Here is a 25,842-nt window from a genome sequence, read left to right on the forward strand (position 1 = left end):
GCCCCAATATATATATACAGATTGAGTCTAGATCCAGGAGGAGAATTGCACATGACTGTACATCCCTTCTACAACAACTGTATGCCACAGTGATGCCTCTGGCTCAGACACTACCACAAACAATACAAAATTCAACAGTATACTAGGAAAATAAAATAAAAATTACAAAAACACAGACCAAAGCCTTCCTAAAGAATACATTAAGACAAATCCAGCCACTCATTTTCTAAGCACCTTACAAAATGAAAGCAGCCGTGAACTTACCTCAACCAGTTGTTCTTTCTGCTCTGATAGCTTGCAAGTGTATTCTGCTACAGCTTCAAGATTTCCTTCTACTCCCGTGATTTTTAATGCTTTGAGAACCATATGATCTGTATGGTATTTTAGCAAATCTGCTGCCAAAGACGTTGCTGCACTGTGGACCTTGAGTAGCATTAAAAGAAGAAGGAGAGATAAACCTTGGAAGGAAAAAAATTCATCCAGTCCCAAGTCAAATAAACTTAAGAGACAAATTGATTTTTCCAAGGAGCAAAAAAATTTACTGCCACGAAAGCTCATACACAGTCTGCATATTATCCGCAGCTTTAATTCTTCAATTTCTATTCAAAGCAAAAAAATAAAATCCACTGCACTCCAAAATAAACCCCCACAACCAAATACGGAGAGAAACAAAAGAGCAGCTGGGTAAAATGAGGACATGAAGTTATCACACTGCTGCTTTCTGATAATGTTACAATTGGGAAAAAACAGGTGCATGAATTCATGGGGCACAAAGTTCAGCATAAGCATGGCACTCTACCTCAAGAAGAACACACATGAAACTGTGTGAATCAGACTGAAGCCACACAGCATCTGAGTTTGTAATATATTAGAAATTAAGTTCCTATGAATAAATTGAATTCTCAGTGATGCAAAGGAAAGCTTGAATATAATCAGCTTGTGACACAGCCTTAAAAAAGTAAAAAGCATCTTTTCTGCAAGGAGACTGAAGCCAGAGGTGGGTCTTGGAGAAGTCTCAAACACTCTCCCTACACTCCCAACAAGCAAGGAGAAGCTTCCCCTTGAAACACTTCCCTAAATCCAGACACACTTTCAGACCCATGGATCTGCTGAAATTGTGCTGTGAAGGACTCTGCTTGACAGCAGCTACCAGTGACAGCTGCTGCTAGTTCTAGTGACTAGTCACAGGAAGTTTACCTATGCCCTGTAATCAGCCCCTTTTTAAAAACATAGGTAAAAACAGAATAGCAACCTCTTTAGAAATAGCAGAGCATTCTTATGCTCGTAAGACTATTATGAGTCTTGTAATACTACACTCACTTTGCTGGACTGCACTGACTATACAACTGTCTGTTCAAGAAGAAAGTTCAAGTTTATGAATGCAACGAGCTTGGAACTGTGATACTGGTGGGCCTTGACTCTGTAGAGAAGAAAATGTTCTCTAGAACGATATGTTGGGTTTTTATTCCACTGGATTCTACTTATTTTTACCTTCCTGTGCAGTCCAGAATTAAGGGGTTTTTTACTTCTGTTTTTGTTTTGTTTTTTTTTTTTTAATTTCATGCAAGAAACCTGAACTGTTGCCTCAAAACCTGCTGTGACTGTTTTTTAGAGAGAAAAAAGCTGTGACAACCTGTTATAAACTATTTATATAGCATCGCTCGCATGCCATTAAAAATTAGCACAAACCAGTAATCTCAGAAATGAAGTCAGCTCTGAAGAAAGATCTGCAAGGCTTGTAATGTTAGAGTAGGAACTAACAATTCTCATTTATATATAGGCTACATAGAGATTACCTTTTCATTAGAGATTCTTTTCATCCTGATCTAAAAAAGAAATTTACTTCTACCTAATGCTGTCTCTGATCATTAGCAGGAACATCATGTCAAGGAAGGAACATACCTTTCATTTCTTCCATAAAGTGACAGAGATGAGAAAGAACTACTTTTAACAAGGCTGTCTTATGTTCTCAGCCACTCAGGCTCTCAAAAACATTTTAATTAGAGTCACAATATTTAAATTTCACCAATAGAGATGCTGGCTGCTGACTGATACACTGCAGCACCCAAGGTCAGACTGACAGAACAGTCCTCCTCAGCCATGTACAGAAGCATGGCTCCTCTGGGATCAATCCAATCACTACATAGAGAACAAGGAAAATGACATAATACTCTAAATTTACTTCAACAAGTAGCATGAATGCTGTGCATTTTAAAAAAGCTTTTACTAAGCAAGCTTTCATACTCCGCAGGTCCACACCCACTGAATTTGATTCATAATTTCTAAACCAGCACTCTACATTTTCACCTGCATTGCTTTTAATATGGAGCTACATCACAGGGCACAGGTAACCCACTATTTTGTATTTTATGCCACCTCTGTTAGAAAATTACCTTCTGTAAACCAGCTATTATTGTCACCTGACAAAATTCTTTAACTTAAATGTAGTAAATGCGTAGTCTTTGTTGCATGCCATTTTCATAAATAGAAACCTGTGGGCAGGACAATATGGCAAGATTTACATTTATGGAGCTGCAAGAAAATACAAGATATTAATGATTTCTTCCACATATTATATTTCAGCTACCTTTGGCTTTATGATCTCTGCAATTACATAGTCACATACTATTTTGACTGGGAACCCTTCCTCCTCATTCAGCACACAAGAGCGATGTTACTCAAAAAAGGATGATCTTACAGTTAAAGCAGCTGAATGTCACTCTGGAAAAGCTCTGCTACTGACTTCATACATAATGGTGACCAAAGAAAAAGCTATTAATCAAAGTGCACAAATTACGTATCCTCCATTTCCTGGGAGCCCAACACACAGCCTGACAGCAGAAGCGCAAAGCACTTAACTGCAACTGAAATAGATTCAAAGCACTGTTCAAATCTTCAGAACAGCTGCAGGAATTACAATCTGGAAGATGAAAGTCTTATGAGGAGCGGCTGAGGGAACTGGGGTTGTTCAGTCTGGAGAAGAGGAGGCTGAGGGGAGACCTTATCGCTCTCTACAATTACCTGAAAGGGGGTTTGTAGTGAGGTGGGTGTTGGTCTCTTCTCCCAGGTGACTAGTGATAGGACAAGAGGAAATGGCCTCAAGTCGTGCCAGGGGAGGATTAGGTTGGATATTAGGAAAAATTTCTTCACTGAAAGGGTTATCAAACATTGGAACAGGCTGCCCAGGGAGGTGGTTGAGTCACCATCACTGGAGGTATTTAAAAGATGTGTAGATGTGGCACTTAGGGACATGGTTTAGTGGTGGACTTGGCAGTGTTAGGTTAACAGTTGGACTCAATGATCTTAAAGGTCTTTTCCAACCTAAATGATTCTATGATTTTGCCTCTGTTAAAAAATATGCAGCATGATTTTTGAGCACTTGAGGTTTCCCAGTTACAGCAGCCGAGAGCTCAGTCTAAGCAAGTTCACCATACTTCTCTAACATCTTTGCACTTCTCTGTAGTGTAGTATTGAAACCCTCACTGTCCTTAGTCTTCATTTCTCTAGGAAGCCGTTGAAAAGACATCTGAATGCTTTGCAAGTATTTCGGAAGCTGCCAGAAACCAGCAATTCTGTATTTGGCTCAAATCTGTGGAACAGACCAGGCACCAATGCTATCCGTTAAGAGTGGGGGGAAGGACCCTGATCGGTAAGTGCAGTCTGTCCCCTGTACCAAATGAGGCAGCTATCTCATATGTGTATATAAGGTGACACTCAGCATGCTTGTGTTTAGGAAAAGAATTATTTACAACAAGCGCATACACAGCTGCCACCTGTCTAGAAAAATACCTGAGTATTTAAAACAGTGATGCATGCATCCGCAAGGGAAGTTTAGCCTTTACATTTAAAGTAATGATTATACACATAGTACTTATTTCCAAACACTTCTCTTTTATTATTGTTGTCATGAGTTAGTAAAGAGCCTATGTATCCAACAGATTTCTAATCAGTTCTAAGTAAGAACACAGAAGATGACTGCATACTAGCACCCTCATGTAACTCCGATTTAGTTACTCTTGTCTAAAAATACATACTACCCTTTTTGGGTACAGGATTCTGTTTTACAACTTCACATAGAACAAGTAAGAAATTCAAGCTTTTATTCAGTTTATGCTTGCTTAAACTAGACTTACCTCTCTTTTAAGTTCATTCATGCACTGACATGTTTTTAAAATGGCTACTTCCAAGTCTTCCATGAGATCCTTTGTCTTCTGGTTTTGCTACAAGCCAAAGAAAGTAACCGACAAAACATTACACAAAAAACCCATCAAATCCCACCTTCACATCATGTGTCATTACTTCAAGTTGCTTTAGAAGACAGACTTTTCTTTCTAGATGTAATGTTTCCATTTGCACATCCTGTGTATACTTTACTTGAAAAATTCTTCTATAAAAACATTTATCACCAAATCACTTCTAAAATAATAGTGATGCAAGCTAATTGACTGCTTATGTTCAACAGGAATTTATTTCTGAACCTCACTGAGCTTTTTTCAGGAAAAGAGTTTCCTTAAGCTTTGCAACTTCCAAAAACCTTCTGTCTAAACAACGGCAATAGTTTAAGGATTCTTTTTTTACAGAAACATAAATAACCTTTTAAAATAAAGCGGTACCTAAAATGTTCTACCAACGGTTCTACACTGAATTACAGAAAGGTTACTTAAAGCATCCTTGTAAGACTTTAGATCACTGTCTAATTTAAATAAGTATAGTAGCTAACAACATTTTGTTGAGGCAGCTTCAAGACAGAGCTCCCACTTTTGCAAACAGCACCCGTCTATGAAACAACACATATGCTGGGAAAAGTTGAGTAGCAGTGATTTTGCATTCTCCCCCAAAATATACTAGAAACAATTATCCTAGGTGGGACCATTAACATGGCCATAGCTGCAAAAAAATTAGCCACTCAGAGTCTAAATTAACATAAACATACACACCCAAAATATGCATAGGTGTAGACACTCACACTCTCCATTTTATTTAAAGGGAAAAAAAACCCCACCCAAGCCAATATGATAATTTTCTCAGGTATTCTTATTTGTTCCAAGTCTCAAAGCTACCCGTCCCTCAAATTTAATGCTTTTCTTTAAGTAATTTGTGTAAAAGCATAACATGACAAAATCATTTTTAACACAAGGAGCATAATGTTTTACACTCTAGTGAGAGTGTCCTTTTTATTTCTTTTACTTATTTAATGTGCACATTTTGGCTCCTTCTATGTGCAACTTCTTTTTTTTTTTTTTTTTTTTTTAAAAACACAAGTGATGGAATTTTCTAGCCAAAATAAGGTTACAGGAAAACCAGAAACAGGAGAGTAGCTTGTGCTCTTACGAGCTCATAGATTGGAAGGATTTCAGAAACATTTAAAATTTGATCATCAGCATTAGACTATCTGTTGTGCTCCAGCTAGTTTTCATTAACATATAATAATACAAACAAGAGCAGATCAGTGATGTCAGTCTAATTTAGACTTCACCTAGGTTATAAGACACTTCTGTTCCAAAATACACTCCTCACTGAAGACTCAGAGTTACTTTACTTGCTAAAAGGAAGAATGGTGAGTGGAAAGGGAAATAATTGGGCACTCCAAGAGCTCTACATATCCCCCAGTTCATGTACCCCCAAGGCACAATGTTTTGTTTTTTTTTTTCTTAAATCAACACTCCCACTTGAATTACATTAGTCCCTCAGAAAATATTCACCCTCCAATGAAGCTGCTGAGCTGAAACTGAAAAGCCAGTTCAGTGAGCTGATGCTATTTTATCTGCTTATTGCATCTTCAGTCACAGCTAGGCAGAGTTATTTATTAATGGAAATACTTAATGCATAAGCACCCATGTGCACGCCCAAGTATTTTCACGGATCATATATATGCATAGTCTTGTACTAGGCTCTCATTTCTACCACTTAATGTAGCATGTAAATTATTTAGAGGTGATCATTTTCCACCAGTAACAGAGCTTAGAAATACCCAAGTGTACTGGTTTTGACTGGGACAGAATTAATTTTCTTCATAGCATCTGGTATGGTGCTGTTTTGGATTTGTGATAAAACCAGTGCTGATAACACAGGGATGTGTTAGCTATTCCTGAGCAGTGCTTACACAGCTGCATACCAGGGCTAACCACCAACACCAAGCTAAACACAGTTTTAGTTTCTTATAGTTTGGGATTCTACGCAATTAATATTCTATATGTGTCTTCTTTGTAATAACAACAGTCTGTATTACCAATAAGATTTATATGCTCTTCAAACTGCACTACTGCATTAAGAACACCTGACTGCAGCATCTGATTCAAAGAGGAGAAAAGGAACAAAAATGCTTTCTCCTAAGTAATACACTCAGTTAAGTAAGTATCCTATACTGGTACACATCTGCCATATTTCAGAGTGTTGATAAGATTTTGTGCTATACGTTTCCCCGGGAACAAGACTGAAAGCAAGTCAGCATCAGAAACAGAAACCGCATTTTCCACCTCTGCTTTTCCTCCCCCTTTTGCATGTATCTTCTATCATCTTCAAGGAACAAGCTAAGACAAATGACATGTGCTTAATGTGCTTCTTCTCTAAAAAGGAAAACTAAACTACCATCATTTAAATCTTGTAAAAAGGACAAACAAAAATTGCCTGTAAGTCTTAGTGTCTCTTTCCTCTCTCTTCTTCTTTCCACAAGATTAAAAAAAGCAGTCAATTTTTTAGAGTATTTCCCTTTTCCATAGTTTAAGTGTTTTCTCAATATTCTGTTGAAAACAAGAAACAGAAACTGTGGTCACTGCCATGGGACCGAGACAACTGAAGTCTCTGAACTCCTCAACCAAAAGACCTAACTGTTTAAGACTGTGCAATGATGCTTCTATTCACCTTCTTGTTTCCACTTACACCTTCACTAAAATTAGGCTACCACCACTAGTAGCCTAATTTAGCCATCAAAGAATCAATGAAGCAATACCACTGGGACAGAACATACTGAAGCTGCAGAAGCACAGAACAAACTCTGGCTTCCTTGATCAGCTCTCACTGTGAGGAATACACACAGTTTTCTCTTCCTAGACGAGAAGAAACACTGCATTAAAAATTTCTTTCCAAAATAGAGGTTAAAAGATTTACTTTGCTAAAAAGCTCTTACAGCTTGCATCCACACTGAAACCAGCTGCTCTAGTTCCATTTTAGCCTGTTTAGACAGCTCCAAAATGTGTTCTCTGTGCTCATGACTGGTATAGGCAGAGTCTGTGAAGTCCTCCGTATGTTCCAAGATAACTTCCAGCATTGTCGAAAGGTTATCTTTTGAGAGAAAATAAAGATTCTCACGAAGACCCTCCACCTTATTCTGAAAAAGAAGCATATCAGTTCCTTGAAAATTTATGTTGTTATACAGTTGCGACGCAAATGCAGAAAGTAGATGAATCATTTTACATTTTATTTTTCTCCTTGGTGCTATTTTTTATTATCCACTTAATTTCAAAGTAATCCAACAATTTGCTTGTATCCAGACATCCAGTTTAGGGTTTGGGATTTTTTTTTTTTAATGTAATAATACCATCAGCAAATGCATTACTGTTCTACTGCTGTCAATAAAAAGTTTTTAAGTTCAGTAAGTTTCAGAAATTAATTGTGTATTCAGATTTTTTTTGGTCTTTCCACATTCATATAATCTATTTTGAGTATTTTTCTAAAAATTTACATGTGTCAAATTGAATACTTTGAGGCATTTTGCAAAAATTTCAACCAAATTCTAAAAGGGGGCAAATAAATAAATAAATAAATAAAAATAAAATCAAAGTGACAGACTCCAAAGAAATAAGACATAGTTGTTCATTAACTGTTCTTAACTGAGTATGAAAATTAGAGAAGCTTTTATCAGGAAAAATTGGCTGAGCTACAAGATAACAATTTCACAGAATCATTAAGGTTGGAAAAGGCCTGCAAGATCATCAAGTCCCACCATCAACCAAAAAACACCACCATGCCCACTAAACCATGTTCTGCAATGCCACGTTCTTTGAACACCTCCAGTGATGGTGACTCCACCACCTCCCTGGCAGCCTGTTCCAGTGCTTCACCACTCTCAGTAAAGAAATTTTTCCTAATATCCAGCCTGAACCTCCCCTGGTGCAACTTGAGGCCATTTCCTCTTGTCCTGTCACTAGTCACTTGGGAGAAGAGACCAACACCCACCTCTCTGCAACCCCCTTTCAGGTAATTGTAGAGAGCGATGAGGTCTCCCCTCAGCCTCCTCCTCCCCAGACTGAACAACCTCAGTTCCCTCAGCCGCTCCTCATAAGACTTGAATAACATTTCCTTTGAATGACAGTTTGCTCTTTTAAATGTTTGGATGAATAATTTTGTGTGCTGTTGTAAAAATACTACCAGTTACAAAGCAAGACTTCTTCAACAACAACTATTTTAATGAAGTTCTGATCAGTATCCTGATATTTAAGTTTATTCAACGTCAAGGCATCACCTCAACAAAACATTAGAGTTTTGAATGCATTATGATTCATGATGAGATGGCAAGTATCAGGTGTATTTTGGCAACGACAATGAAATTATAATCATGTCAGATTCTCTAACATTTTGGGACAGTTATTTAAGTTACCATTGCTGAAAAGATACAGCTCCACCATTTGGAATTAAAAAAAAAATATATTTTTTTCCAAAATTCTAGTTATGGGGTAATTTATTAGGCTGTAGAAAACAATACTATTTCTACTCTTACCTTGAATTCTTTGATGCCTGAATATATGCTGATGGGGGCCATTTCATTTTCTCCGTTTGGTCTAGAGTCAGTTACAATTTCTATTACCTGTTCCAAAGCTAGTCTCATCCGATGAAAAACTCCATCTTTGTTTATACGAGCAGATTCACAGTCTGGATGCCTCAGACAAGTCTTTTTAAAGAAAGCAAAGTAAGTATTATGAAAGAGTACACATGCAGTATAGCTTCCTGCTAAGGCAAGTGTAAAGAATGTAATATGATAAATTCTGTTGAATTGCTATTGTGTTAAGTAGAACTCATAGCATCACTCAGAATATATAAAGATTTTCCTTTCTTACACCCTTCTTTAGCATGAAGTTTAAAGTGGGGCTGACAAAGACGAGTCAGCTATCCTGCCAGATGCCACACTCTGATTTATCCAAGTTGTGCAAGAGCGCACATACTCACTCACCTTTGAAGCAGTTAGGAGCATCATGGTGCACTTCTCAAGAACAGCCCTGGATGCTGCCATTCTAGCCTTTTTCTTCTCATCCTTCAAATCCTAAACACCAAAAGAAAAAAATTACCTGACTATTACACATCATCTAAAATGTTAACTGCCTGTGAGACTGGAAAAAGGAAACTCTCTTGCAGATGGATGGGTTTGTGAGAAAGCTTCTTTATGTCTGACAACTGCTATTTTCAGCCTAACTCATGATCTAGAACTTGCTTTTTAGACAGATTTTAATTTATGCATTTATTCTTGGCTGTATTCAATTCAGATGTCAAAGAAGGAAGATCTCAGCAATACAGAGTGTGTTATGTAAACTGTCACTAATTTTGCTATCTTTATCATATAGCATTATTCATAAAACATCAAAATGAGGGGAAAAGAATAGCTGAAAAGGGAACAGTTTACAGGATGGAATTAATCCTAATTAACTCTAGATTGGCAAGAAAAAAAAAAAGACCAGATAAATCACTGCAGCAGTCCATTTCGACATTTCTATAAAAATCTTATAAAAATCTTATTTAGCAACTACAGAAAAATCTTTAAGATCAAGATCACCACATTTAAAAACAAAACAAACCACCACAGCTCCTTTCTGAAATTCTGACATTATATTCTGATACATCCGACCACACTCAAGAGGCTCTGGCATACTTATTATAATTATACTAAGGAAAAATGCCTGAGGCATGTTTCCTCCCAACAAAACTAACAATGCCACAGAGCAGCCTACACACTGTAAAGTGAGCATATCAAGAAAGTTCTGATACAATTTAAAAAGTACTAATGAAACACTCTTTCCAAGAGTGTCAAGTAGGCAAGGAGGGGAGAGTCAAAGACCAGTTAACATTAAAAACCAAAAATAGTTGAAAAGACTATCACTTACTAGTAATGCACCTTTCTCTTTCCAAGGAACAACTGCTATGACTTTTTCAGAGTAAAATAAAGAGAGTTCATGTCCAAGCAAGTATTTCCTTTCATTATACGTAGCTTTTCCAGAACTGATTCTTTGATACTGAGCATGTACTTAGCAGACTCAGAACACATCAACAGTAAAAGGAGTATAATACGTCTTTTTAGCAAAGTTCTCCAATGTTTTATCTGAAGGATGCTCCGCCATATCACAAAAAACTACCTCTATATGCATGATGTTGGCCAATTGTTTATACAAATTGAAATCTGAATTTTGCTGCATATTAAGGACCCTGTATATCTGTATCAGACTTTGGTTCAATTCTGAATGGAGGATTTGATTGCCAAGGGGAAGCAACTACGCTCAGAGCAGAAGTCTTAAGCCTCAGGAAACCTTTTCTTTACATGGAAGTAGCAGCAAAAAGCTTCCTGTATGAATGAAAGGCTTTAAAAGAGTAGCGGCATGCAAGAAGTAAAAAAACCATTACTCCAACATAAGAAGGTTTTGACCTAAACATAGAAAAATATTCCATAATAATAGTAATAAAAAAATACAAGCAAATGCTTTATTAGGATCTAAAGATTTAATGTTTGGAGTTTTCTAAAATACTCTGCTTTCAAATCCCTTCACTGTATGCAAACATCAAATGTTTCTGTCAAGTAACAACAGACAAATTCTCTACCAGAGTAATAAGCCAGAAAAGTTAGAGTCAAAAGACAGTGATTGAAGACAAAGGACCTATCTGAAATAACATGCATCCAGGCTTCTGGAAGATAGGCAGATCAAACAATGCAGTGATACTTCTCAGGCTGAGATTTAAAAATCAAAAGATGCCCTTTGGGTGGAGCAAGGAGAAGTAGTTAGGTTTCAGAGATAGGACACCAGCAATTGTTGTGTTCTGTAATAGTTAATCACCCCAGAAGAACACAGATCTTCCAGTGAATCAGATGAAAGTGGTACCTTACAGCATCTCTCACAGCTTTTTACTAATACTTACATTTTGCCGATCTCCAGTTAAATGGGCAAACTCTACCATTTCATTTCCAAACTGGCTGAATATTTGTACAAACTCCTGGAAACTACTGACTTTTTCTAGTTGTTCCATTGTTGCAAGAACCTGCAAGATATGGGAAAACACTGTAGGTTATCAAGATGCTAAACAGAAAACATTATTACTAAACTAGGAATATTATTATTTGCAGACACTTCTAAATCACGTTGCTTAAAATGTATACATTTTGTCACTATTTAAGCATTAATAACTCAACAGCTGGAAATCAAGTCTAAATTGATAATCATGCTTCATTCAAAATGAGTCATTTGTTGTCAACTCTCAAAAAACATTTTCCTCTCTCTTCCCAATATCGAGTAACAGTATTACAGGATTCAGTTTCCAGATTTAGGAAAAATGTTACTGTCAAATTTAAAAACGTAAGTACTTGAAATTAATATATAGATTATATCCCTATGTTTTAACTCTCAATATCACAGTTCAATTCCAGATGCATAACTTTCAAAGTCTAAAACCACAGCTGCAGAGTCAGACAGGTGTTTTAATGGCTGTGTGTATTTTTAAAAAAAGCAACAGCATTGCACAAAAGAAAACAAAAAAGTTACAAATGAGTTAATATATAGTTTTATATAACTTTCCACAACAACTTAGTCTAACTCTGAAGATTTTTATTAGCTCTATATAAAACAAGGAACTAAACGAACCCACGTTGTATCAAGCTCTTACTCAAGATACATAAAAGCATGCAAAATCAGCATTTTTTAAAACAGTCAGCAAAAATTATCATATCGCTTATAAATTACTGATGCTATCCTACTGAAGTCACTGCAATATGGTTTATATCAGAGATTAACATTAGGGTTTTTCAGGTTAGAGGTATAGCTGCTAATCCGCAAGTGATCTTTCAAATCCACTAAATGTCTTCAGAAGGGAAGACAGTGAAAGCAATTCTTTATTGTGTTTCAGACTGGAGATAAGATACTGCATGAAAATTTAACAAAAGGTACTTGAAAGGGAGAAACTTCAACTTATTTTCCTTTCCTATGCCAAAAGTATCTTCCCCCCAACTAAAAAAAAAAAAACAGTCTACATACCTGGTTATGACAAAATATCCCTTCCCTGCAACTCAGGCAAACCCTCCTAGAAGCACCCATTCTTTTGTAGTAGAGCAGCTGCTCAATCTCATAGTTACAATCTACATAAAGCAAATGTTCCACTAAATCCTGTGAGTACTGTGGAACTGACTGCTTTATCATGTGGTGTTAGACTGCAGTATCTGCCTGAATATCTTATGTTACACAGCCAGTTCCACAAAGGCTGCAGAAACAGGAACTTCTGTGATTCAAGTGTTGATGCATGAGCAAGGCTGGGGTATAAAGGACTTGGAAGGAAGCTGCACAAAGATGAAGATGTGAAAATAACAGTACAAGAGTGGAAGAAGCAGGGAACCACAGGACTGAGAAAGTGAGGGTGTAGAAAAGTGAATGTGGAGAAAGGAGAAAACATGCAAGTTAACGTCCAACTTTCTCTTCTAAGAAAGGCTAAAAAAATAATAGTAATTATGGATCAATTATTCTTGTTTCAAGCAAGTATAGTACTTTATAAGTATGGTCTTGGTTGCAAGCAACTCTGTTACAGTTACCCTAAAGCAAGTGTTCCTGTCATGACAAATCTCTTGTCAAATAAAAATTTCAGTAAAAACACATACATTTCCATTACAGCTAACAATTCTAGACATTCCAGGCAGAGCTGACATTCCAAGAAATTACACACAGGGAGAAACTCTACAGAGAGCTCTGAATTTGTCTAAAGCTTATTCAAGAAGCTGTTAAAATGCAAAATACCTGTGGTGTTTTCATAATTTTTCATTTTAAACTTTCTTCAACGTGAAACACAGATACTAATTGAAACGTACATTTTTAAATACAAGGTTAAAAATATTTATCAAAAAAGGCTTTAAGTTGCTATTAATATCTAAATTAGAACTTAGTATTACACAGCTACTGCTGCACTATGAATGTCGCCTTTCAGACAGCAGTCGTAGACTGACATCACTTCAGGGCACATCCATATTTTGATCCAATCCGCACAGCGCAGCAACACCCCCACTATCTGTCACTTCCCTATTCATCATTCTGGCACTCCTAACCTGACTGATGACAGTAAGCAGAGCAAGACGTTAAGCTCACCGATGCAGTGACTAAGTCTGATCGACAGTGAAACCAATTTTGTAAGGTAGGAAAGATGGTGGCAGGAACTTATGAAATGCACACAATCTAAGAACACAGGGACGGCAAAGGATGCAGAAGCAGGAACAGGATCATCAGGATCATCAACCAGAGGTTGGGTTCTGGAGCAGATCACCATTCCAGAAGACCTCTATCACTTCGTCTATGAGATTGGACATCCAATCACTAAGCTGTTTTTCTGTCCTTTGCCCTTGGTTGACTTAACTACTCTTGATTCATAGGAGGAAGATGATGACGACAATGAAAACAAAGGTGTTCAGAAAGAGGCAGCAAGCAAACTGGCACTAAAAGTTTAACATTGGGCATTCAGCCTCTCAGATGAAAATGCAGCTGAGATCTTCTGGAACAGTGACCCACTTGAAAAAGCCAGCATCTGCTCCAGTTGGCAGCACTGATGATCCTGCTCCTGCCTTTCTATCCCCTGTGCCATATTTATTATACTACTGTCTCTGAGTATTTGCGTGCACTTGTAAGTCCCTGCCCGCGTCATACCTCTACCACAATATTTCTTACAGGAAGAACTGCTTTGCTATCCATCATACCAGTGTCTGACAGACTTTTCAGGAGTGTACTCTATAAGTATCAGGGTATGTCTGTATAAGACACCATCATTTGTTTAATTTGCTCCTAGAGATTTAAGTTGCTCTACTGGTACCATAAGCAGAAGGCAACATTCTCAAACACATGTGGACTATGTGTAGAAAGGAGAAAGCAGTAAAACCTAAAAGACCACAAAGACTAGGGTGACTATGGCAATCAGAGTCAGACACACTTTGGAAGATGAGACTTCATTTTAAATACCTTCAAAATTAAATCCTGCACCTATGCTTACTACATTCGTATCACTGTATATACGACAATTGTTTCATATATATTTAAGACTATCATAAACCATGCCCTGCTGCTGAAAGGGTATATCCCTCCTCATCCCTTCATGATACAAGCACTTGCACAGTTGCTCTGTAGCCTAAATCTGTGTTAACACCAGCCACTTTTGGAAAGGTAAATTAATTCAGATCACTGCATGGATGCAGACAAAGGCAGAAGAAAAGCTCACAAAAGGCAGCAAAATGTATTAAATGCACCATTCTGGTCTCCAGTGCAAGAAAAGACCAAAGCTGCAAGTAACTTCAGCAAATTAATATTGATAAAACTGCTACCACTTTCACCAACCACTGGGAGAAGAAAAGAGCACTAAAACAGCAAATGAGTGTTGCTAAGTCTAAAGCCAGACTGAGGCAGGTATTGCTGTAGTTTTTGAATCCTGGACTCAACTAAGTGTCTCGGATCTAGAAGCTGCAAAATAGAGACCAGCATGTCTGCAAAGCAAAGCAGAACACAGGAAGGGAGGTAGTATGAGGAGTCAAAAGAGGAAAGAGGGGCTCTGCTCTGGATTAAGAGTTGAAAATTAATGGAAAAACCCAGGCCCGATCAGGCTCTCATTTTTCAAACGTGAGGTTTTTCTATTTTTGTTTTAGCACATCAGGGGAGGAAAAAAGAGAAAGAATATCCTACAGTTAAGACAGTGCAGTACATGAAATAGATTACATTCGAGGTTAAATGGGTCTTCATACATTATTTAAATCAACTAAGTAGTTTCAAGCTAAGTTTCAAGACATAAGTTAAACTGCACAAAAAACTTTTAATCTGTAAGCCTCACTTCACTAGCAGACTTTTATCAGTGTTCCTCACAGCTTTTTGCCTTAGATGCATTCACAATGTTCTCCGTGTCTTGATCCTGACAGTAAAAACATCCTGTCCTTAGCAAGTAGAAGCTTTTCTTGGCCATTTTACTGACATACTTTCCACCTCGCAGCAAACTTGAAGTTAAATAAGCAGCATACTAATTCAATAAAGCAATACAGGTCACGTAAAATGTAGGAAGTCACTGAAAAATTGTTATTTTATTCCTCCTGACTTACAGCCATCCCCTTTCAGATATCTGGTAGGTGAACAGGTGTAAGACATTCATTTTTACCCCTTTATTTTGCACTTTCCTAGAGGTACGATGAAAATACCAATTCATTTAGCACAACTCTTTTGCATTGGCTACAGGTATTAGTTAAACAAAAGAGAAGCTACAAATACCTTGTTTCTGGACGTTATAATTTGCTTAATAACAATTCTGTCTGCTAACACCAGCACCTTCGTGACTGAAGAAAGCAACAACCTTGCAGCTTTTACCACACCCGTTTTGTCCGTAAAGATCGTTATGTGGCTATCAGATTCTGGATGATCTAAGCTTGCCACGTCCGTAAGCTGTGCAATTGTTTCACCTAGAGGGGAAAAAATAAATAATTAACATTTCACACTTACAAAAAAAGATACCGGACCATTAAGCATTCTTAACTTTTTTACCTTTGAGGGATAAACCAACAATTTCAGAGCTACCTACAACTGTTTTTTATTTCACTTCACTTCCTTCTACTGACTGTTGGTGGCACCCTCTCCATATCTAAATTTGGACTATTACTCAGTACTGCCTCATTCTTCCATCTGTAACATACACTAATCTTCTTACAGTAGTCTCCAGATATTTGAGGCGGAGGGGGTGGAGCTGGGGAGCATGGAGGGAGAAGACAATAATGGGAGATATTTTTCCAGTTTTAATAAAGAAAGTCAAATCACTGTTGACACTTGCAGCATCAACCCACTAAAGAAGTGGGATGCAGCAAGGAAGGAAGAACTACAAATTCCCCTCCACTTTCCAAATTCCTGTTAGTATTCCCATAATTTATGGATTTCCTATTCCTGTAGAAGTCTTCAGGAATGAAGAATAAAGAGATTCCAAACAATAACTTTATAACTTATAGGACTGAAGCATTATATTGTAAATATCGCACTTCTATGTTCAAAGGAGGACCACCAAACAGTATCTTGCCAGAGACAGGAGAGAAAAAAAGGCCAAGAAGCACCGATTTTCAGTTCATAAGCATCTTTTTATTCAACTAGCTTTAATATGATAATAGTTAAATAGGACTATTTGACCACTTATTTTTTATGCAGTTAAAAATTCTACAATCCAATGCAGCCAATGGATTTCCTTGTCTGAGGAAAATCACAGGCCCCTGTTCAGTTAAACATGCTGCAGTACCCTAGATAATAGTGCAACAGAGGAAAGGCATAGAGCAGTTTCTATTCCACAACCACAGGACTGCTAGGAGACTGAACTCAGGCAAGCTGAGACATGCTTTTTGTTAGCATGCAAGACAAGATGATCACCCAAAACTAACCTGCAGATCATCCCTGAAGATAAAATCTATGACATTTGATCAAGTCCCCTATGACTCATCTTCAAAACTTCAACTAAGGTAATTCACCTAAGCAGACAAGATACCCATTTCAAAAGTCCGACAAAGCCAGAGGTCCCGTATGAAGAACCTGAGGGTGCATTATTACTCCAGAAATACCACACACAAACACTATGGAACAAGGAAGGCCTGACAGTCCTTCAAACCACAGAGCTCCACGTTTCATAGGGTTTATGTATAGATTTCTCTCCTCTGACAACTGTAATCCCTTGGGCTCCTAAATTGCCTGAATAGGTGTTGCATTATGGCAAGGAACTTCCAGTACTTTTTCTAGGACCAGGCCAGGTCATAAAAAAAAAATGGTACAAATAATCAGAGGGTCTCACTATTATAAATATGCAAATATGACAAACAGACTACAATCTGAAATGGGTGAGTTCCATAGCTGAAGGGCCTGAAAATGAAGCAAGATTATAAAAGTATGGCTATTATCCAAACAGTGAGGGCAGCCAGATACACTAACAGTGAAATTGTAGGACAAGTCTCCAGTCAGGCCAGGAGATCATGTAATAGCAAAACAGATTGGCCATTGCCTTCTCCACAGTCAAAATTCATTTCAGTTCAGGCCAGCTCTAGTTGGAACTGTTCAACTTTGTCAGCAGATTAACACCAATCTGTTCATTTGACCTCAAAATACATGTGACAACATAAAATGCTGTGAAAACATATAGAAAACAATTAAAATAGACATAAAGTGCTTTTTGTAACCAAGGAAGGATGCACATCATTATCCCTTTTCTTATGCTGTGGGATTCACCTTCTTGAAGATGAATTATCAAGTCATAGGTGAAGCATCTAATTATACAAAGAGTAATTAGAGAACGTAGAAAGAGCTGCAACATCTGCCTGTCAAAAGCTCTAGACAGTCCTAGAAACTTGAGACTTCTGATAACAGAACAAAGGCTTCCTTCTTTGCCTGCAGATCTGCAACTACAGGAACAGGAATGGTGCCCTGGGAGTGAGCTATGAGGAACAAGACCTGGTAGGGTAAAGACTGAGCTAGGGAATATTTAAGCCAGCTGGGCATACACAAGTCCATGGGACACATCTGAGAGTGTCAAAGGAGCAGTTCAGTGTCACTGTAATTCTGCTGTCATGTCTGAAAGATTGTGACAATTGGGACAGATTCCCAATGATAGAAGGGCAACTGTCACACCCATCTTCAAGAAGGGTAGCAAGAAAAATTCAAGTAATTATGGGCTAGTCTGCCTCACATCAGTCTCGAGGAATATTATTAAAACCATCCTGGAAGCCATTACCACATGAAGCAGAAAAAGGCAATCAGGAAGAGCCAGCATAGACCTGCAAGGGTGAATAGTCCCTTATGGACCTGAATGACTTCTATGATGAGATGACACCATCTCTAGAAAAGGAAGTAATGGATGCTGTGTATCTTAACTTTAGCAAGGCCTCTGACATGATCTCCCATAGTGTCCTTTTAAGTAAATAATGAGATATGGACTGGATAAGTGAACAATAGAGTGGGCAGAAAACGGATTTGACTGTTCTGCTCAGGGATGGTGATCAGTGGTATAACGTCCAACAGGCGGTCAATTTCCAGTGGCATCCCACAGGGACTGATACAAGGCATCAAAACTGTTTCCTGGACAATGGGCCAACATGTTCAACAAGCGTGTGAACAATACCAAACTGGGGGATTGTCTGATCCGCTGGAGGATAGAGCTGCTAGACAGAGGGACAGGCCGGAAAGATGATCTGACAGGAAGTTTGTGAAGTCCAACAAAGGCAGTAATACCAAGTCCTGCATCTGGGCTAGGATAACACAGGCAACAGCACAGGCTGGGATCAGGTGTCTGCAGAGGACCTTTGCGGGGAAAGACATGGGGGTTCCGGTGGACAAAGAGTTGAACGGAGTCAGCAATGATGGCCAGCTGCACGCTGGGTTGTTAGCAGGAGTGTAACCAGCAGGCTGCAGAAATGGTTCTTCCATTCTGGCTGGCGCTTGTGAGACAGCATCTGGAGTACCAAATCCAGTCTGGGGCTCCTCAGTACCAGGGAAAACATTGACAGAGTGGATGGAGCATGTGACATAAGGGGAAAGGCTGAAGGAAGCAGGTTCATTCCATCTTAAGAAGAAAAGGCCAATGGCAGAGTTTATTGCAATCTACAGCTACCTACCTAATGGGCAGGTATGGAGAAGACAGTTTGATCCCAGAGGTGCATGGTTATAGGACAAAAAGCAATGGACAAGATAAAAGAAAATACTTTTGCCACTGTAAGGGTGGTCTAACACTGTAAGAGGTGTAGAAGAAGTTGCACAGTCTCCATTCTTAGAGTTAAATGTCTCTTCCAACCCAAGTTATTCTGTGATTCTGTTTATCCATTTTAAATTGTTAGTTTTCAACCTTCTTAATTTAATCATTTTCTGTACTAAAAGAAAAGGCAAAAATAGGATAGCACCATTTATTGCTTCCATTTTACTCCATGTCTTCCTTTAGGGCTATGTAGTCAACTGGCAGAGAATACTGAAAATGTTATGACACTAACTCATTCTTGGCATGTGTTTTCCCTTTTAAATTAACCAGTCTTTCCCAGTTTTGGAGGGGGGAAAAAAAAAAAAAAATCACAGATGGGCATCTAAAAATGTGCTGCTCCAAGTTACGTTCCACTACTATACTGTCATTGTAAACACTGACACAGCGCAAGACTAACGTTAGGCAAAATCTGCTACATGACCCTCTGCAGTGTTTTATGATTCTATTTTGAGTCAGTCAAATTACAAGGTTTATTACAAGGAAATAGACATAACAAGTCTGAAATACTTCAGATCACTGATTATACCCTTCACAAGAGACAGATACAACATCTGTCATCTTTCAAAGCCTCTGCAGGATATGCAATTGATTTAAAGACTCCCTACTTTTCTTAGCAACTGAGATGCTTAGTGTTCTAAATCCTTTAGTGATGAAATCTATCTTCTACACCCAACAAAGTGTCCCTTTATTTTTCAAGGCACCATCTAATTTATCGGCTAAACAGAATTATGAACAGCTGTACAACATCCTCTGTCCTAAACAGCAAGGGCTTTCTGCTGCCCATGCCATCAGAACATGGGATTCTTTTATACAAGTCAATATTCTTGGCTATAATTGGCCAGGAGATTTTATTAGCTTGCTTGGGAACACCAAAGTTGTTCAAAATGGCACTTGAGCAGCTGCATTCAGAGACTGAATTTGGAGGACAGCTATCCATACGAATTTCTCTGCACAAAGGACTCTCTTACCTTACTTAACAGTCCACAGATATAATATTGGCACAAAAAAACACCAAACAAAAAACCAGCAGCAAACATGTTTGATATACTGAATTTCCCATATAAGTCTTCAGTTAGATCTCAAATAGATAGCTCAAAGAGAGAATAACTGACCCATGCCAAGGTAAATGTAAGGCTTGACAGAAAAGTAAACAGTCTGTATCTTCACTCCTCTACATTGAGGCATATTACTGCAAAACAGGAAATAAAACTTACAGCCTAGAAAAATATAACCATTTGGTGAAAGAAAATACTGCAGACTACTTTTAGATTCTGAGCTCCTCCTGGATACACTGGTAGGGTGAAAAAGCACTTGGCCACATGTATTGGGTTTGCATGGCAAGGTTTTGGTAGCGGGGAGGCTACAGGGGTGGCTTCTGTGAAAGGCTGCTAGAAGCTTCCCCTGTGTCCGAGAGAGCCAAAGCCAACCGGCTCCAAGATGGACCCACCACTGGCCAAGGCCGAGCCCATCCGCGATGGTGGTAGTCCCTCTGTGATAACATATTTAAAAAGGGGAAAAAAAACTGCTGTGCAACAACAGCAGCAGAGAGAGGAGTGAGAATCTGTGAGAGAAACAACTCTGCAGACACCAAGGTGGGTGAAGAACGAGGGGGAGGAGGTGTTCCAGGCGCCGGAGCAGAGGTTCCCCTGCAGCCCCTGGTGAAGCCCACGGTGATGCAGGCTGTCCTCCTGCAGCCCAGGGAGGTCCATGGTGGAGCAGATACCCACCCCAGAGGACCCCACGCTGGAGCAGGTGGGTGCCCAGAAGAGGCTCTGACCCCGTGGGAAGCCCGTGCTGGAGCAAGCTCCTGGCAGGACCCGTGGAGAGAGAGGAGCCCACGCTGGACAGGTTTGCTGGCAGAACTTGTGACGCCGTGGGGGACCCACGCTGGAGCAGTCTGTGTCTGAAGGACTGCACCCCGTGGAAGGGACTCACACTGGAGCAGTTCGTGAAGAACTGTAGCCCATAGGAAGGGCTCACGTTGGAGACATTTGTGGAGAACTGTCTCCCGTGGGAGGGACCCCACGTGGAAGCAGGGGAAGAGTGTGAGGAGACCTCCCCCTGAGGAGGAAGGCGGCAGAGACAATGTGTGATGAACTGACAGCAACCCCCATTCCCTGTCCTCCTGCGCCACTTGAGGGGAGGAGGCAGAGAAAATCGGGAGTAAGGTTAAGCCTCAAAAGAAAGGAGGGGTGGTCAGAAGGTGTTTTAACATTTTGTTTTATTTCTCATTACCCTACTCTGATTTTGATTGGTAATAAATTAAATTAATTTCTGTAAGTCGAGTCTGTTTTGCCCGTGATGGTAATTGGTTAGTGATTTCCCTGTCCTTATCTCGACCCACGAGCCTTTAGTTATATTTTCTCTCCCCTGTGCAGCTGAGGAAGGGGAGTAATAGAGCAGCTTTGGTGGGCACCTGGTGTCCAGCCAGGGTCAACCCACCACACCACAGCATAACTGGCAAGTCAAGCGATGGAGATCCAGACTGCACTGCTCTTGTAGCAGCTGAGATTATCGACGTAAACTTTGGCAATTTTGGCTTGTCAGCTTTTTACTTGGATCTCTGAAGAGAAAACATATGCTTCACATAACAAATAGCATGTTTTCAAATTAGGACATCTCTGTTTGCAGCCAAGTTTACTGGAGCGACCATGAATTTTCAGTCTGAAGTTTATCTAGAGTAGTCCTTCAAATCACAAAAACACTCATTCATCAGCAGCATGTCTCTAGACATTGTGACTAATGGTTGAGGGTTTTTCAATGGATTTCTTACAGTACCATGCTCAATTTCTAAGCTTTTTTTGTTTTTAAATAACAAAAATATCATGAACTGCATCCCCAAAGTTTGAGGCCGGCACAGTGATTCAGCAAGAAATATACTGTCTAGGACACCAAAAGGCAAGTTTCTCAGGCTTCTGAGGTTATTTAAAAGATAAAAAGCAAGCACTTACCCACAAGTCCACTGTTTATCTTAACAGATCAGTTTTAAATACAGTAACCCATGTCTTGGAGTAGAGTACTACTCCCTTCTGCAGTTAAGGACATTAATGTTGAAGGGTCATTTATTCACCTCCACATCTGGAAGCTCAAGATTGTCTCCCTGAAGCCACAGTAAGCAGAAAGTCTGTCACACCTGTAGGTACTTCCACTTGCTTAAACAGGAAAAGCTTCAAGCAGAATTTCCCATGATTCAAATGTATTTGAAAGAAAAAACAAAATCCCACCACCACTAACAACAAAGGAAACGTTCTTCTAGATGTGATCTTCTTGAAGGCTGCACTTGCAGATGTAAGAATATACCTTTACTACGAGCCACTGAAATATCATGCAAGGAACAGTATTTAGTATCTAGGAAAGTAGTTTCTAGCATGACACTGACATTCTCTTACAGTATCAGAGAACATAACCCACTATTTGCCTAGACAGAAGCTTCTGGGGGAAAGAGGAGGGTGACAGCAGGCACTTCAATCAATTATCCATACTTCACATTCAATCCACACACACGGCACGTTTGCAACAAAAGTTGAATCCAGCAAAAAGACAAATACAATTTGATTTTCATTCTACTGAGGCAAGTCATCAGATGACTAATGTGAGTCATCTTGCTGAGTCCTGATGAAATATGGGTTGACACTGACTTTCATTCAGACATTCAGATTTAGAATGCAGTGACCTCAATAGCATAACACTCAAATTACTTCAAATACTCCACTGTTTAAGCCTGAGAGCAATAAACTCTAAAGTTGTATTCTCAACACTCCGCTCTTTGTCTGTAGTAACATCATAAAATAAAGAGCAGTCAGGTGATTTCTTGTGGCAAAAGATCCTCTAAAAATCAAAGCCAACACACAATGCCATTCCCTGTTCATAAGATGACAGCAATTTAAGTAAGTGACAAAATCAGGTAACAGATCAGGCCTTGAATGAACCAGCAGAAGAGGGGTAAACAATTAAATAATAAAGTTCTTACATTATTCCTGACACTAAAAATAGTGTGCCAAAAATGGCACAAGCACAACAGTTTACAAATTTCACGAGTAACTACATACCTGCTCTCCTTGCCTCGATGCAAGCAACACTCATTTCCTCTTTCAATTCATGATTTTCATTGGCTATAGCTTCACCTACTGTAACAAATCTTCCAACTGCCAGGTTAACTGCTTGGCCCACTCGCTGAATTGCTTGCAGAGTCTTGTCTGAACGCTTTGGTTTATCCTTATGATTAATAAGAGTAGTTATCTGTGAACAAGAGAGTTAATTATTAGAACTGTATGCAAGAAGACATTCTAACTTTAGTACTAAAGGCAAGTTTTGAACTGAATCAGTAACAGATTTTTACCATACTTAACTAGTAAAATTTAGTGTTGAGTCATGAGGTATCATTTAACCTCAGACAATGAAAAAAAAAAAATCTGGAGTATAATTAAGTTTGCTCATCTGCTGTGATCTCAGCTTATCCCACATCTCAAATGAATTGAGGGATTTTGTTTTTCCTCCCATTTGCAGTATTAAAATAAGCTGCCCTAGGTCTCTCAACAGGCTTTCGCACTACAGACACAGTAAACTCTGAGAAGTACAACAGTAGACATATCAACACCATTTTTGGTTTGCCAGCATTGGAAATCTTACAAAGTTTTTGTGCTGCCAGGTAACTAAACACACTCATCAATTACTATTTGGGAGCTTTGGCTGCTTTAACTGAAATAAGCCTTTCTAAATGATGTTTTATCCAATTGATTAAGGCAGGCTTTAAGAAAAGCAGTAGCACAGTCTTTACACAAAAAAGAACCATTCACCTTGTAGAAATAATCTGAAGCATTCCAGCCCTTCCCCCATTAAAATATCCACTGTACTCATAACTTGAACATCCTCCATAACATGTGTTTTCTAGAATTCAGAAGAAGTTTGCCATTTAGATGCAAGTTATCAGTAAAACAATTTGTAAGGACATTCTTATTCTGAATTCCACATCCTGTATCAGCTTTTCTGCCCTACACTACATTGCACTACACATTTCTCTTTGGATCACACCAGCCAGAGATCACCTTCTGATTCAAACAGGCTGCAGGAGACTAAAGATTTGCCCAGAACACCAAACGTGAGGAAACAAAGAGATCCCTTGCCCACCCAAAGAGAAAGGTAATGCAGAAGTAGCTTCTTGACCAAGGCAAACAAACATGAGAACAGCGTGCAATCCTGCCACTCAGAATTAACTAATTACAAACTGCATTACAAGCAGTATAGGAGCTTTACATTTTTTGTATGAAAATCGTTTTCTAGTGAGATGCAGGACAGAAGTCGAATTCTGTAGTCTGAACATCCTAAACCAGCATAAAAAGCCATCATTGTTGCCAAAGATAGTCCTGCCTGTCCTTGCCTCCCTCTCCCATTTTTGTAATGAATTTATCTGATGTGAGCTAAACCTGAGCTGTGGAGAAGGTGATGTTTGTTAGTTTAGTTTTCCTCATAAGCACTTGCCCAGTCCAGTTCACTGCACAGCTGTATGAAAACTTTTGGTGGCAAAAGGGAAAAGGTGCAGACTGGAGAGAGAAAGATGGGCACAAGTGCCGCATTCAGCAGGAGCATGGTTTAAAATGCCCACAGAACTGCACTGTAAACCACATCCCCAGGGGCTTAAAGATGTCTGCTGAGAGAATTTCAGAACATGAATGAATGAATTACATGTTTGAACACCTCAGCTGTACCAGCGTTATCACAGATGTCTTTGTCTGCTCCTCAAAAAACCATAAATCACCGTTCACTCACAGATTCTCCTACCAGTCAAGCCTATGGTAGGACAAGAACATAGGAGCTGTACCTGTAATGCTCACATTGGGTCCAAGCAAAGAGCAAGAAGCAGTGTAGGAACTGTTCCGCTTCATAATTTGATCAACATCCAAGGCTTACCCTTCAGATATCACTGAGTTGTATTTCTGGGGGACAAAATAGTGGTGGTTTTTAACACCTTACTGGGACTAGTTTTGAATGCCAGGAGCTGTTTTACTCAAGTCTGCAGTATTAAAAACAGAAGTTGGTCAAGACATGGGAAAGATACCAAGACAAACAGCTTCATATAACACCTATTTCAAGTGTGATCAATGTTATGACATTAGATGTAGCAAATACAGCCTGTACTAATATAGTAAAATTTGCATAGGATGTTATAAAAAAGTAAGTAACAAACAGCCCCGAAATAGGAATAGGTAAGTCATGATAAAAGAAGGAGATGGAAGATGATAGGAAATATATATCAGCTAATGGAAAAAGGGCTTTCTTTGGTTCTAGAAACATGAGTTAGACATATACCAAATGTAAAATGCTTAATAATGCCAAAGGCATGAGGAAAGTTCTTCCGGCACAGATGGGCTTCTGCCACCTGAAGAAAACATTGCTGTGCAAACAAGAAGAATGTGTAATTCTAAGAAATATCTTTCTCTTTCCTTCATGAAGTGTTAAGAGTGACAGGTATAAATCCAGGTATATGCTCCATTTAAAATAAAGTTATGAAAAAGCAGAGGTAATAGCAACTGCAGTTTCAGATTCTTTTCAAGACTTAATCAAACATATAATTAACAATCAAGGTTAAAAAACTAACAAACAAGATCTTAACTGGGCAAGGATAGGAATTTCCCTTGTATGTTAAGTGTTAAATTGAAGGAAACTGTGATGCTAATAAGCAGCACAAAGATTATGTAACCAGTTCAGACCATAGTAAAAAAAAAAAAAAATAATAATCTCTAAGCAGTACAACTGGAGGAGTGTTGGGGAGAGGCATACAATACCATTTGCTTCAGGATACAAATAAAGCAATGAGCATTAGAAGGCCAATAAGCTCAGCTTCTAAAATAAAGAATAAGTAAAGTTTTTGCTCCTGAC

The 25,842-nt window shown here is 38.8% G+C and overlaps 1 protein-coding gene across 1 annotated transcript in view; it reads right to left on the reverse strand.

Annotated features, from left to right (window-relative positions):
- Positions 1-25,842, reverse strand: part of CTNNAL1 (catenin alpha like 1) — a 57,956-nt gene that overhangs the window by 17,400 nt on the left and 14,714 nt on the right. Inside the window, exons 2-9 of the mRNA XM_059836067.1 lie at positions 23,016-23,205; positions 15,468-15,655; positions 11,116-11,235; positions 9,167-9,256; positions 8,717-8,887; positions 7,127-7,327; positions 4,134-4,220; positions 265-423 (exon numbers count right to left, since the gene is read on the reverse strand). Of these exons, the coding sequence (XP_059692050.1) occupies positions 265-423; positions 4,134-4,220; positions 7,127-7,327; positions 8,717-8,887; positions 9,167-9,256; positions 11,116-11,235; positions 15,468-15,655; positions 23,016-23,205 (1,206 nt within the window). The remainder of the gene's footprint in view (positions 1-264; positions 424-4,133; positions 4,221-7,126; positions 7,328-8,716; positions 8,888-9,166; positions 9,257-11,115; positions 11,236-15,467; positions 15,656-23,015; positions 23,206-25,842) is intronic.

This window comes from Gavia stellata, chromosome 3 (assembly GCF_030936135.1).
Source record: "Gavia stellata isolate bGavSte3 chromosome 3, bGavSte3.hap2, whole genome shotgun sequence".
Lineage (NCBI taxonomy): Eukaryota > Metazoa > Chordata > Aves > Gaviiformes > Gaviidae > Gavia > Gavia stellata.